This window comes from Vulpes lagopus, chromosome 2, assembly GCF_018345385.1.
Source record: "Vulpes lagopus strain Blue_001 chromosome 2, ASM1834538v1, whole genome shotgun sequence".
Lineage (NCBI taxonomy): Eukaryota > Metazoa > Chordata > Mammalia > Carnivora > Canidae > Vulpes > Vulpes lagopus.
Window position 1 is genome coordinate 82655444 of NC_054825.1, and position 15740 is coordinate 82671183.

The following is a 15740-nucleotide window of genomic DNA, read 5'->3' on the forward strand; positions in this document are numbered from 1 at the left end:
AACTACCAAAACTGGAACAGGAAGAAACAGAAAACCTGAACAGGCCAATAACCAAGGAGGAAATTGAAGCAGTCATCAAAACCTCCCAAGACACAAAAGACCCCACCAAAAAGGAGAATTACAGACCAATATCCCTGATGAACATGGATGCAAAAATTCTCAACAAGATACTAGCCAATAGGATCCAATAGTACATTAAGAAAATTATTCACCATGACCAAGTAGGATTTATCCCAGGGACACAAGGCTGGTTCAACACTCATAAAACAATCAATGTGATTCATATCAGCAAGAGAAAAACCAAGAACCATATGATCCTCTCATTAGATGCAGAGAAAGCATCTGACAAAATACAGCATCCATTCCTGATCAAAACTCTTCAGAGTGTAGGGATAGAGGGAACATTCCTCAACATCTTAAAAGCCATCTACGAAAAGCCCACAGCAAATATCATTCTCAATGGGGAAGCACTGGGAACCTTTCCCCTAAGATCAGGAACAAGACAGGGGTGTCCACTCTCACCACTGCTATTCAACATAGTACTGGAAGTCCTCGCCTCAGCAATCAGACAACAAAAAGAAATAAAAGGCATTCAAATTGGCAAAGAAGAAGTCAAACTCTCCCTCTTCGCCAATGACATGATACTCTACATAGAAAACCCAAAAGCCTCCCCCCCAAGATTGCTAGAACTCATACAGCAATTTGGTAGCGTGGCAGGATACAAAATTAATGCCCAGAAATCAGTGGCATTTCTATACACTAACAATGAGACTGAAGAAAGAGAAATTAAGGAGTCAATCCCATTTACAATTGCACCCAAAAGCATAAGATACCTAGGAATAAACCTAACCAAAGAGGTAAAGGATCTATACCCTAAAAACTATAGAACACTTCTGAAAGAAATTGAGGAAGACACAAAGAGATGGAAAAATATTCCATGCTCATGGATTGGCAGAATTAATATTGTGAAAATGTCAATGTTACCCAGGGCAATGTACACGTTTAATGCAATCCCTATCAAAATACCATGGACTTTCTTCAGATAGTTAGAAAAAATTATTTTAAGATTTGTGTGGAATCAGAAAAGACCCCGAATAGCCAGGGGAATTTTAAAAAAGAAAACCATAGCTGGGGGCATCACAATGCCAGATTTCAGGTTGTACTACAAAGCTGTCGTCATCAGGACAGTGTGGTATTGGCACAAAAACAGACACATAGATCAATGGAACAGAATAGAGAACCCAGAAGTGGACCCTGAACTTTATGGTCAACTAATATTCGACAAAGGAGGAAAGACTATCCACTGGAAGAAAGACAGTCTCTTCAATAAATGGTGCTGGGAAAACTGGACATCCACATGCAGAAGAATGAAACTGGACCACTCACTTTCACCATACACAAAGATAAACTCAAAATGGATGAAAGATCTAAATGTGAGACAAGAGTCCATCAAAATCCTAGAGGAGAACACAGGCAACACCCTTTTTGAACTTGGCCTCAGTCACTTCTTGCAAGATACATCCATGAAGGCAAAAGAAACAAAAGCAAAAATGAACTTTGGGACTTCATCAAGATAAGAAGCTTTTGCACAGCAAAGGATACAGTCAACAAAACTAAAAGACAACCTACAGAATGGGAGAAGATATTTGCAGATGACGTGTCAGATAAAGGGCTAGTTTCCAAGATCTATAAAGAACTTATCAAACTCAACACCCAAGAAACAAATAATCCGATCATGAAATGGGCAAAAGACATGAAGAGAAATCTCACAGAGGAAGACATAGACATGGCCAATACGCACATGAGAAAATGCTCTGCATCACTTGCCATCAGGGAAATACAAATCAAAAACACAATGAGATCCCACCTCACACCAGTGAGAATGGGGAAAATTAACAAGGCAGGAAACCACAAATGTTGGAGAGGATGCGGAGAAAGGGGAACCCTCTTACTCTGTTGGTGGGAATGTGAACTGGTGCAGCCACTCTGGAAAACTGTGTGCAGGTTCCTCAAAGAGTTAAAAATAAACCTGCCCTATGACCCAGCAATTGCACTGCTGGGGATTTACCCCAAAGATACAGATGCAATGAAACGCCGGGACACCTGCACCCCGATGTTTCTAGCAGCAATGTCCACAATAGCCAAACTGTGGAAGGAGACTCGGTGTCCATCGAAAGATGATGGATAAAGAAGCTGTGGTCTATGTATACAATGGAATATTCCTCAGCCATAGAAACGACAAATACCCACCATTTGCTTCGACGTGGATGGAACTGGAGGGTATTATGCTGAGTGAAATAAGTCAATCTGGAGAAGGACAAACAGTGTATGTTCTCATTCATTTGGGGAATGTAAATAATAGTGAAAGGGAATAGAAGGGAAGGGAGAATAAATGGGTAGGAAATATCAGAAAGGGAGACAGAACATGAAGACTCATAACTCGGGGAAACGAACTAGGGGTGGTGGGAGGGGAGGGGGGCGCGGGGTGGGGTGAATGGGTGACGGGCACTGAGGGGGGCACTTGACGGGTGAGCACTGGGTGTTATTCTGTATGTTGGCAGATTGAACACCAATAAAAAATAAATTTATTATATTAAAAAAAAAACATTGTACACCTCAAACTTAATACAAAAAAATCTAGTCACTGAAGCAACGGTTAGGTATGATAAGTAAATCACATAAACAGAGAAGCTTAGAATGTCATTTTTCAAAAGCCATCAAACAACCTATTTAAAAAAGTATAAGACAACTAACTTTGTTTTGCTAGAGTAAGCCAGCTCTTTAAAATAAAGAAAAACATCTGCCTACCCTGAAAAGGGAAAAACCAATACAAAAACTTGTACAAATAAAGCAACTGAAAAATCTTACTACTTTTCCATTGTTTATCCAGTAAACATAACACTACATCAAAGGAATATAACAGTGGGTTTTTTTTTTTAATTATTAAATACTTACAGCTGTTGCCTCAGTTCAGGTGAATCTTGAGGTGTTCCAAGTTGATTCAGACTCCTCTGTATTTCCACAGCTATTATGATGGAAAGAGAAATGTATAATTGTCACAAATGTTAGAGCAACAGAAATTAAGTTAGAAATCAGTACAGGCAGGGACGCCTGCCTGGGTGGCTCAGTGGTTGAGCGTCTACCTTCAGCTCAGGGCATGATCCTGGAGTCCCGAGGTTGAGTCCTGCACTGGGCTCCCTGCATGGAGCCTGCTCTCCCTCTGCCTAAGTCTCTGCCTCTCTCTCTCTCTGTCATGAATAAATAAATAAAATCTTAAAAAAAAAAAAGGAAATTAATACAGGCAATTGGGCAATTAGAAAAAAAAAACCCAAAGAGATGAAAAGAGAACATTAACTGAGAAAAAAATGAAAAATAAGTGGTATATTGAAATCTAATTAGTTACAATAATGAATTAATTTTCAAGAGGAAACTGTGTGGGACAATAACATGTGAAACTGCACTTATGATCCAAGAATACTATTTTCTGCTCTAGCTCCTCAAAACATTTACAACAATGGCACATGGACTTTCACTTAACTCTACTGGCATAAAAACTATGAGGAAAATAATTGTAATAGTTATGTAATTCAGTGGAATACAAAGTGAATGAATGATTGCTAATAAATGAGGGAGGAATAATAGAGATGAAACAAATATTTTATAATTTTCCGTGTAATAAGGGATCTAGGCAAGTGTCAAAGAATGTAGAAACCATAGGATATTCACAGATTCTGAAATTATTACCATATGGGTGACATTAATTATAAAAGAACTAACTTCATTTTAGATAAATTAGTTGCTTAAAACAAATGATCAGGTGGCTCAGTTGGTTAGCATCTGATTCTTGATTTTTGCTCAGGTCATGATCTCAGGGTCTTGAGATCCAACCCTAGGTTGGGCTCCCCACTCATTGCGGAATCTGCTTCTCTCCTTCTACCCCACCCCCACATTCACGTGTATGTGTGCTTTTTCTCTCTAATAAAATTTTTAAAAATTACAAATGATCAAATTTTTTTGTTTTTAATTTTAGAGAGATGGGGAGAGAAAAATAGTGGAGGGTGGGAGGGCAGAGGGAGAGAGAGAATCTTAAGTAGGTTCCATGCCCAGCATGGAGCTCCACCCAGGGCTCAATCTCATAACCCTGAGATCATTACCTGCCAAAATGAAGAGTCAGGCACTGACTGAGCCACTCAGGGGCCCCAGAACAAATAATCAAATTTAGCAGCACCAGTGAGAGAAAGTGGCATGATAAGCTTTCTGACATGATGCAGTGAGAGTCATAATATGATCTAAGTATTTTTTTTTTTTTTGCCAAAATGTTTAACCTGAATCTAATCATGGGGGGAAAAAAGAGCCCAGACCAATCTAGACTGCAGGATAATCTACAAAACTGGTCTGAGTTTTAAAAGATGTCAATGTCACAAAAAGAGGAAAGAGAAAAAAAAAGAAAAGACAAGGCCGGGAGCTTTCCAAATTAAAGAACTAGGGCAGCCTGGGTGGCTCAGCGGTTTAGTGCCACCTTTGGCCCAGGGCATGATCCTGGAGACCCAGGATCAAGTCCCACGTCGGGCTCCCTGCATGGAGCCTGCTTCTCCCTCTGCCTTTGTCTCTGCCGCCCCCCCCTCTCTCTGTCTCTCATGAATGTTTAAATAAAATCTTAAAAAAAAAATAAAATAAAAACTAAAGTGCCCAAATTACTAAAACACCCAAAAGGCAAAGTAGGATTTTGGAATGGATTCTAATCAGAAGGAAAAAAATGCTATAAAAAATATGGGCAAACTTGATTTGATTTTGAAATTCAAATTCAGAAAGAGATATTAAACAAAAGTGGAAAAATAACTGGTGAACTCAGGTAAAGGATATATGAAAAGTTCACTGCACTATACTTTTCTGTAGGTTTGAAATATTAAAAATTAAAAGTCAAGAGTTTAAATTCAGGCTAAGCACACAGTCCAAAGTCTACAAACACTGCAGTTTTATAAAAAGATTATTATTCACAAACGGGAAGGTCCTATAGCTTTATGCACGTGTGCAAACAAATGTCAAATAGAAGATGAAAATTCATCTCCAAAGTAAAGAATTTGCACATTTCCAAGAACTACAGAAAAATGATCCAACCCACCATTCTTTTTATTTTAAATGAGTGGTTTATTTATATAGCTTAAATGTTTTTAAACAGTCACTACTTATTTATGGGATCAAGGGAATAACTATATCCCAAATTCAGGATAACTTTTGTTCATTGAGGATGATGTAATGACACTGCTTTCAAGTCGAAGCTGAAAAATATAAATTCTGGAAAAGAATCATATAGCATAATACAGCAACTATTAACCATTCACCTAGTTTCAAAAGAATTTTTTTTTGCCTTTTTTTTTTGTGGGGGGGGGTAGTAGATTTTTCTTTTGTAGAGCAGAGAAATTTTGTTTGCTTTGTTTAACTTATGACTGCTTGCTATTAGTTTTATACTTCCTTTGAATCTCAATAGGTTTTCTTGGATTGCCTTATAGGAGTTTAAAGTTTTTATTTTCAAAACTAAGTATGTCAATAAGATAAACTTTAGCATGACCATTTATCTCATCTCTAGAGGGTTCTTGTCATTTAAAAAAGTCGTATTATGTGAGAAAAAAACGGAAATTTGATAAATGATAGCAGGAAAACTGATTACCGTTAGAAAACTACCTTGTGTTAGCAAAATAAATCTGCAATTATTAAGCTGAAACCATTAAACTGCTACATGAAATGATAACATAAATTTATCATATGACTTTTTTATGATCTTGGAGTGAGGAATAAAATATTATTTAAGCATGATATTAAACTAAAAACCATGGAGGAAAATATGTCAAACTTGACAACATAAATAATTTTTAATGTGCTATGCAAATGTGTGTTTGTATTACAGATATACATTTAATTTTTTTTTTTATTTATTTATGATAGTCACAGACAGAGAGAGAGAGAGAGAGAGGCAGAGACACAGGCAGAGGGAGAAGCAGGCTCCATGCACCGGGAGCCCGACGTGGGACTCGATCCCGGGTCTCCAGGATCGCGCCCTGGGCCAAAGGCAGGTGCGAAACCGCTGCGCCACCCAGGGATCCCACAGATATACATTTAAATAACGTGTATGTGTGAAATCATCTGCAGCATATGATGAGCAAAGGGGTTAATGTCCCTATTACAGGGGGGAAAAAAAACACCTCCTATGAATTGATAACAGAAAAATAGTCCAGTGCAAAAAGGATAAAAGACGTAATCATGAAACTTACAACAAGCAAATACACATAGGAAATAATTAAATGTCATGGATAATCAACTTTTCATATATCAGAATGGTACAAGTTAAGAGAAATAAGCAAGTAAAGATACAATCAAAAGCCTTAAAAACAAAATGCAGAGACATATATAAGAAGGAGCAATATCCATAATATATGAAAACTAGAAATAACTAAGGAAAGTGAGACAAGCCAGTAAAAAAAATGGGCCAAAAGCAGGGACTTAAATATTACTCACTGAATAAATGAACAGCAGTCTTGTTAAAAAGGAAGCAATGGTATACCAGGTAACAAAATGACTTGAGTTGTCCACTAGCTGAATTAGGTGTTTTATTATCTTGTTGGTGTATTTCTTTCTGTGTTATGTGACTCAGCCTGTCCCTTGCCCCAAGTCCTACAGTACTTATTCAAAATTATAAACTAGCTATGGTGTAGGAATAAAAGCCATTTATATAGGCTCACCAACATTAACTTCCCCTTACTCAGACTATCAGGATTATTGACAATGCCATGTACCAATTTGTAGCAATAGCAACCAGAAGTAAATATGTGATACGGTACTATTCTTGGGGTTATTAGCCAGCCACCCAGTGACAAGATAATTATGCTTCTTCCATCTTGAATGAAGCGGAATTTAAATTCACTAAAATAATGATTATGGATTTTGTTATGCTTCCTCTACTCCCTTCCTCTGTGCTTCTACCAGCTTCCTAATCTGCGCATTAGTCACAATCGTGGTTCTCCACACATCCGAGTTTCTGATTCAGATATCCACTATACAGAGAAAAGAAAAAGGACAGATCTTCCCAAGATAATGGAGCTCACTGGTTTGCCAGTACTCCATCATCTAGCAGCTGCTGGACTCCTAGAATGTTTACTGGCCTATTTTAGACTCAGTTATGGTATCACTTGGGCGACAGTATCCCAGGAAGGTAAAGCTCTGTCCTATGGAGGATCTTTATGTTCTCAAAGAACCACCACTCCAGGGTGCTGTTTTACTCAGAACCAGGAAGAAAACTTAGATTTGGGAACTCTGTGGTCAAAATGAAGAAAGAGACATTTCACGTTTACATCTCAATCACCCATTTGCAAATTTTCTTCCACACTTGGAGTTTAATTTAGAGACAATATCCAAGCAAGGGATACAACTATGTTTCTACCTAAGCAGAAGCTGAGATTCCATGTAGCCGTTTGGAGCCAGGATAGTATAGTATCCACCGACTTAACTGCTAAGGGGATGTAAGAGTGTGCCCACACCAAAGTGAGAAAGAGGAGTGGAAACACCTCCTGGGAGATTAACTGGGAAGAACCTGCTAATGCTATCATCTTTAATCATCAAGCACATGAGCAGAAGCAACAAGGACGGGGTGACTCCAAACAGACGAGGGGGAAAACGAAGGCAAAAAGAACATGGAATGGCTTTTGGTAGCACCAAAGGAGACAAGATAATTAACGTGAACTGCAGCTTTGTTTCTAGCTGTAGAGCAACAGCTGTAGCACCTGTCAATGTTTTCTTCCTTTTCCGCAATGTACTCTTTAGATGTTGTAACTATTTGTCTTTGCCCTCGCCCATATCCTCAACTGTTTTATAAAGGGTGTGCTGTGGTGCTTACACCTGCTCTCTGGTCCACAGGCTAAAGAGTATGTGATTCGATATTGCTGGAACAGAGTAATGGACAGGAAGTCACCCTTGAGACTTGGTACTGGATGCAGAAACTGAACAGATCTTGGTTTTCCCCTTTTGTGGAGATGGGAGAAGAATTCTTGTGGTAAGAGAGAGCAGCACAATGTCAGGCAGGGGAATTTTTTTTAAGGTAATTTAAAAGAAGGAAGGAAGGAAGGAAGGAAGGAAGGAAGGAAGGAAGGAAGGAAGGAAGGAAGGAGAGAGAAAAGAAAAAAAAAGATGTTTGCTGTAGGAAACAAAAGGGATGAACTATAGTGAGTATTTTTTTTAAAGACTTTATTTATTCATGAGAGATCCAGAGAGAAAGAGGCAAAGACACAGGCAGAGGGAGAAGCAGGCTCCATGCAGAGAGCCTGATGTGAGACCCGATCCAGAGTCTCCAGGATCATGGCCTGGGCTGAAGGCAAGCGATAAACTGCTAAGCCACCCAGGCTGCCCTATGATGGGTATTTATTTTTGGCCACCTAATACCTAGAATTTTTACTTACACCCAGATCTTCTCCGTTATATCATGACCACTGAGAAGGATCGTCACAGATCTGTCTTAGGGGGGAAAAAACCTGGTGGTTAAAGCAGCAAAGCTGTTCTAAGAGGCTCTGCATTTTGCTTACCTCCACTTTGTGTAATACAGGTGATTAATAGTAAGAGACCTACTAGCAATCACAGAGAAAAGGAGACTCTTCAACAAGCCTAAATGGAGGTGGTTTTTGTAGTGATTTCAAACTACAGGGCACTTCAGCTTGGCAATTCAAATCTCTAATACCATATTAGCATATAAATTAAAATAATTAAATTATTTACTGTCTCCCTGACTTGAAAGTAAACTCCTTATAAATGTAAAAACTAGTCATATTCATTTTTGTACCTCTAGAACCCACCACGTTGTTGACAATGAATATTTGAAAAGCTGAACCAAAAGACGGCATTAGAAAGATCGAATCTTATGTAAGAAAGGATATGTATTTCTAAAAGGATATGTATTTCTAAAATAAAAGGCACAGAAGGGAGTAAGATAGGTAAGTGTGCTCAATTATTCATCATTCATACAAACATCTGCTGAGCACCCACTATGCATCTGGCACAGTGGGAGAGGTTTTGTACGTTAACACTGATTCAACTGTGTTCCTTTCATTTCTATAGCTCTAAACTTGAGGCTCATTTAAAAGTTACCTGACAAAGGGCCTATGGAAACATAAATCTGAAATCACTGAATCAAGTTTAGGAGAAATATTATATGGCATTAGTTTGATCTCATTTTATAAACAAAAACATTGAGAACCAGACAGAGTAACTGACTTGACCAAGAAATCAGTTCCTTAATAGAAGAGCTAGGATTAAAAATGTAGGTTTCTGAGTTTACAAAACACTATTTTTCAGTACACTACAAGGGCTAAAAGTAGCAGATTTTTTAAAAGATTATTTCATAATATAGGGGTATGTTTGCCAAAGCAAATAAGAGACAAGTAAGCATATGCTAAACTTGGAATAAAGAACTGAGCTGTAGGTTTCGTGGCCCACCTGCTGATCTCCAGGATCCTTCAGCCTGGCTGAACTGATCAGGAAGTAAATGCCTGTTCTTTCTTCAGGTCTGATGAACTGGCAAGACTCCAGAGAGATCATTTTACGTGACTAGTGTTACCCTTTCATATCCGGGTCAGGAAATTATGGCCTGTCTTGTACAGCCTTCCAGCTAAAAATGGCTGTTACATTTTTAAAGAATTAAGGGGGGAATACAACAATAACAAAGAAGCAGTAGAAGCAAGGGACCAGATGTGGCCACAAAGCCTATTCACTATTTGGCCCTGGCCAACCCCTGTCCTAAATTAGGGAAAATTGCTAAAACTTTATATTTGCAAACTCTGACTCAGTATATTTGAATGTATTAAAAGTACTGTTACTAAGCCTATGTGGTACAGTATTTAAGAGCGTTGCAAATTGTTTTTTACCAACCAGGCATGTACATGGAGTTGAATTTCTGCAATTTTCAGGAAGAATACATAATAAGTATGTCACAGGTCCTGGTTATTTCAACTGCTGCTCTTTTCACATTATTTTAGAAACAGAATTACAGTTACTGTGTCATCTACTGGATGAACAATACTGTAGAGTAAGCACTGTATTGCTACCACTCTATTATTTTACTAATCTCTAGTTTCTCACTATCTCCTAGTTCTTATTCTTTTGGCAAATAAGAACAGTAGGATAGCGGCCTGTAGGATCTTTTGCCATACCCAAGTTGACCATATTAAAAAATGCTTAAGAAAGATGAGCTTATAGAGAGGGAGATAAAATAAAGTCTCTAGAAAGATGACCAGCAGGCTGGTGATGTGAAAAAACTGATTACATTCTTAGTTTCTCCCAAGTCAGGCTCTTTATGGCCTCACTTCATTATCAATAGTCTCGGGTATTGTAAATGTATAGGATAGTCATATTCAATTCTAATCGGCATATGCCCAACTTTGAAGGAAAGAAAAATCTCATCAAACATGAAAATTAAGGAACAAATTCTTTACATAAACATAAACAGTGTCTTGAAGAAAAATTCACCTACTACAGGGAGGTAGGATTAAATCAAGATGTACTTCTACAAGAATATAATGACCAAATTATTTTTGCATTATCTGCAATTTTGAACTATTTGTTCCATTGCATCTCTAGAGAGGTGACTCTAAAGAATACATCACATTTTTCATAACATAAAGAGAACACTATTTCCTACACCTCCAAAAGAAGGGTGCATTATTTCCTTAAAAACAAAGCAGTCCCCTTTCCGGCCGTTCCCTTTCAGTACCACAGACCTACTCTAGTCCACGAGGGTCTGCTGCCATCTAGTGGATTACTTAAGGGAAAAAAATGCTTCATTGCAAAGAGTATTTTTTTTTTGCCATGAAATGGTTGGTCGGTAGGGACCACGGAACTGTTCCAAGCTGTCAGAGCGCGGCTGCCTGTGCAGTGAGGGTGGCTGGCATGCAAGGGTACCTGAGCCAGCCCTGACAGGCACACAGAGCCCTCAAAGAATTATCTCCCAAAACCAGAACACAACACAGCTATGTTCTCTTTTAGCACCAACCATCTCTGTTGCTCAACCCCCAAAACAACTCAGAATTGTGGCCTGACCTGGAAACCCAGCTTCACGTCTTCCCCACCCCAACCTGGGCAGCTTACCCACCCTCCCCAGGCTGTCCCTGCCTCAAGAGCTACACCGCAGAAAATCACCTCTTTCTCAGTTATCATTAATTTCAGCGGGGAACAGCTTGCACTGGATATTGTAAGAAAGAGCTCGATAAATGGGAGCTCATGGTGTGAAGCGGTTTACGTCTTTCTCCTCAAAGTCAGAAATGAACAATAAAATTTTTTTTTAAGAGCGAGTGAGCAGAGGGGAGGAGGGGGAGAGGGAGAGATTCTTTTTTTTTTTTCTTAATATTTTATTTATTTATTCATGAGAGACAGAGACAGAGGGTCAGAGACACAGGCTCCCCGCGGGGACCCTGATGCGGACCCCCAGACTGGGATCAGGCCCCACGCCGGAGGCAGACGCCCCACCGCTGAGCCCCCCCAGGTGCCCCAGGAGAGTGGATCTTAAGCAGGCTCCCCACTCATCATGGAGCCCAACACAGGGCTAGATCTCACGACCTAAGATCATTACCTGGGATGAAATCGAGAGTCGGGCACATAACCAACCCCATGTGCCACCTAGGCGCCCCAAAGAATATTCTTATTAACATATCTTAGCTAACTAATGTTAACTAATGCTTTGGGAGGAAACTTTATAATCTTTGATATAGTCACTGCAGAGATGATGATAAATATCAAACGAACTGATACAGAATAGCTATATCCTTTAATTAGAATGGAAGAGTTAGCTATTGCCTGACAATGACAACTATCTGGCAGTTACGTACAAATGACATAATTGAAACTGAACTAGAAAACAATGAAATGTTAAAAGAAACAAATTCTGTTTTAGCCTCCACTCTTTTCTTATCTATCAACCAATTCCTTTATTTGCTTTAAAGGTTGGTTTGGATTACTACAGCAGATGATATATATGAAAACATTTTGAAATGGCATAGGCTTAAGAATGAAAGATGCTATTACTGGTAGGTTTACTATGATTCAAGTTAGAACCATGTGGTCACTTTCATTACACAGTACAAGGTGCACAGTAGATCATAAAAAAAAAAAAAGTCTTATCGAGTTGAAGAAAAGTATCAACACAAAAAGGTTCTGAGGAAAAAAATGGAGTGAAATGGAGTGTATTTCACAGATAAAAAAAAAAAAAAAAAAAAAAAACAAGAAAAGTATAGTATAATTCTAAAAAGCACAACTGGGAAATCCCCAGAGAATCTGAAAGACAACTACTTGGGCTTTTTTCCAATATGCTTTCTATCTCATGCTCTGTCTTGTGACCTGGATAGGCAGCTTATCTTCTTTGTGGATAAAGAACTGAAGCAAACTGTGGAGAAGAGAGAGAGTAAAAGGAAGATGAAGGATCTTCTAAAGGATGAGTCTTGAGCTGAGACTCCACTATGGAGTCTGTGCCTCCAGAGGCCAAGCCCACTGGTTTGCTGCACTCTCCTTCTGGAATTACCCTAGCACACCTGGAAGCACAGCCTCTTCCACAAAGTAATCTCAAATTCAGAACACACTGGACACATTTAATTTTAAATTTCTCATTGGTTTTCTCCCCAAATATTTCGAAGGTAGAAAGGCATACAGATTAACAAAGTGGAAATGTAGGGTATTTTAAAGCTACTGTAGATTAATAAAGAAGTAAATCTGAGGGCACGGTTCTTAAAGTACAAAATCAAGCCATTTGAAAACTGTATGTAAACAATACTCTGGATTTCTAAGATGGCTGGAACATTATAAACTCTCTTAGCGAAGATATACAGCGTGAACATTTTATAACATGGACCTACTAGTTTACCTACTCTGAAGAAATCTAGAATCAGAAGTCACAAAGGCCCAGAGGTGGATGCAGCCCCTAAAGAAGGTGATTTGTTTGAGCAGGAAGCCCAGGCAAGGACTTGCCAGTGGCCAAGCTCCCAGGCTTCCTGGTCCTCCTTGACGAGCTGCTTTCCTGCCACCCACTGAACGGCCCAGCCCATTCATTCTCCTTCTGCTCCAAAAGCACCTCCAGTTTATATGGCAATGATCTGCTAACTACTACCTCACTCTTCATTTATGATCGGTTCCATGTGCCAAGACACTGCTACTCAGATGTCATTAAAATGGATTGAGAATGGATTTCTGCTCCCTACAGGGACACCGGGTAAGTCTGTTTCTGAATCTTCCTTCTTCTCTTGTCTTGAAGCCACAGAGAACAGAGGGAGGGGGGGATAGAAACAAAACTCATAAAAGTTTTGTTTTCAGAGAAATGAGGACAATAAAAACTTCTAAAATATATATACATGTGGCCAAAAGCAACAGGAAAGAACAGCTCCTGAGTGCGAAGCCATATGGGTCAGGTAGGGAGTAGGGGGCTGCAGGGCAGTGTAAGAGCGGGACAGCTCCAAGGGTCAGAGCAAGCACTCCCTTCCAGAAGAGGACAGCACACCCTGCGTGGGACCAGGAGAGGGCTGAGAAGGGACTGGACACCCTCCAGGGGAGGAGGCGGAAGGAGGCTGGGCCATGCCCCAAGCCGCTGGCCACTGACCTCGGAAAGGACCATCCTTCCCTGGGAGCAGGCAGCCGCCTTACAAAAACGGTAGCTGTGCATCTTGGGGCCCACACAGTGACGGGGGGCGGGGGGGCTATCAGGACATGGGGGAGGGCCCTCCGCACAAGACGAGGTTTCGAGAGACAGAGGGGGAGAGGAACAGGGCCCCGGGGCCAGACACAGAGCCCCTGAGCAGACACTCCGCACTCCTCCACAGGAGGAGGGCTCCCGCCCAGGAAAGCCGCTCATTCCATTCAAGGGCCGAAAAAGAACCGATAGAGCAACCACAAAAAGGACCATAACAATTGTGGAAAAGAACAACAAAATTCCCTTCGAAGAAAACACAGCAGGAAAAAACGTGGCCACAAAATGGACAGGGTGAAGAAAAAAAACCACACACACACACACAAAGTGGATAGGGTGAAAACTGCAGCCCTAAATAGCACCACAATTTTTTGAACTCAATGAGGCAATTAATTGTACTTTTAAAGTGAGAGCACAAAAGAACTCTCACACCAGCCAGCTAGATAAAAGGGACTTGGGAAGTAGGAACCTGGGTAAGTCAGGAAAGAAAGCGAAAGGCAAATTCAGAAGGGAAGACTAAGTGACAAGGAGCACAAAAAAGAACAGACACAGAAGCCTGGACCCGGTCACCACTACCAACTGCAGCTGTGAGCACACTGTGTGCTTCGGCCACACCACCTCGCCTGCTAAGGATTTCAGCTCCGGGCTCAGGGTCACTCTCTATTCCTGCCTCAATTCTCTGTGATTTCAATACACATGTTGATGATCCTTCCACCAACCTGGCCTCAATTCTTTGCACACTCCTCCCCAAAGATCTCGTTCCCCATCCCACCTTAGTCACATACTCAAGATCATATCAAACGTTTGCTCGTTGCCAGTAACCGTAACTCTCCCACCACCTTACTGCCACACATCCTATTTACCACCCACCACCTCCTGTATGTCTTGCTCACTCTCACTGGTACCCTGGCTCCGACAAGGAACCCCAGACTCAACAGGACCTTCCACCCTTTGGTCCCACCACTAGGCCACTGTACCTCACACAGCCTCCCTGTACCCTCATGTCTTCAGTCACCTCCTCCCCAACTTAAACTCTATGGTCAGTCATCCTCTTTACTCTCCAGTACATATATATTATATATATATCCTCCTCCAGCCCCTCTCTTCATTTATCTTAACCACCTAAAAAATCTGGAAATATAGCTGGAGCCCACGAGCCTCCTCTGTCATAACAATGTGTTGCATGGAATTTAACCAAATTTCTGTGTGTTTAAAAGTTGGAGAACTTACCACTATGCTGCCTCCACAAATTAATCCTTCTGAGTTCTATGTAGATCAAATAAAGTGTGAGGCTAGCTGCATGATAAAATTCTCATATCTATGTTTCCACACTGCATTTATGTAAATGCTCAAAACCCCTGTTCTACTTGGAATAAAAGCCCGAGTCCTTACAGTGGCCCACAAAGATTAACCCAACCCCAACCCAGCTCCTACTCTCCCTTCTCTGTGCTCTGTGCACACCGGCCTCCTAACTACATCCCTAAAACCCTAGTTCTGCTGCCACCTCAGGGCCCTTGCACTTGTTAGTCCCCATCTAGAACATACTTTCCCCAGATACAAAATATCTGGCTAAGATAACTAATGAAGGTGGCTAAACTAAACAACAGATTTTCCACGTAGATGAAACAGCCTTATACTGGAAAAAAGATGCCATCTAGGAATTTCAAAGACAGAAGAAGTCCATGCCTGGCTTCAAAGTTCCAAAGGACAGGCTGGTTCTCTTGTTATAGGCTAATGCAGTTGAGGCCAGTGCTCATTTACCAATCCAAAAATCCTAGAGCTTTTAAAAATGATGCTAAATCTACTCTTCTTTTGATTTATAGGTGAACAACGAAGACTGCATGACAGCACATCTGTTTATAATATGGTTAATTGAATATTTTTAAGTCCACTATTGAGACCTACTGTTCAGAAGAAAGATTCCTTCAAAACATCACTGTTCATTGGGGCACCCTAGGTGGGGCAGTCGGTTAGGCAATGGACTGTTGATTTCGGCTCAGGTCATGATCTCACAGTTGTTGAGATCAAGCCCCGT

General features: G+C 40.4%; 1 protein-coding gene across 6 annotated transcripts in view; it reads right to left on the bottom strand.

Moving 5' to 3' along the window:
• Positions 1-15740, bottom strand: part of STX7 (syntaxin 7) — a 64337-nt gene that overhangs the window by 34056 nt on the left and 14541 nt on the right. For all 6 annotated transcript variants that reach the window (XR_005985974.1, XM_041743254.1, XM_041743255.1 and 3 more), the window contains one exon: positions 2956-3025. Coding sequence is in view for 5 of the 6 variants with exons in the window: in XM_041743254.1 (XP_041599188.1) it covers positions 2956-3025 (70 nt within the window). In the remaining variant the exon portion in view is untranslated. The remainder of the gene's footprint in view (positions 1-2955; positions 3026-15740) is intronic.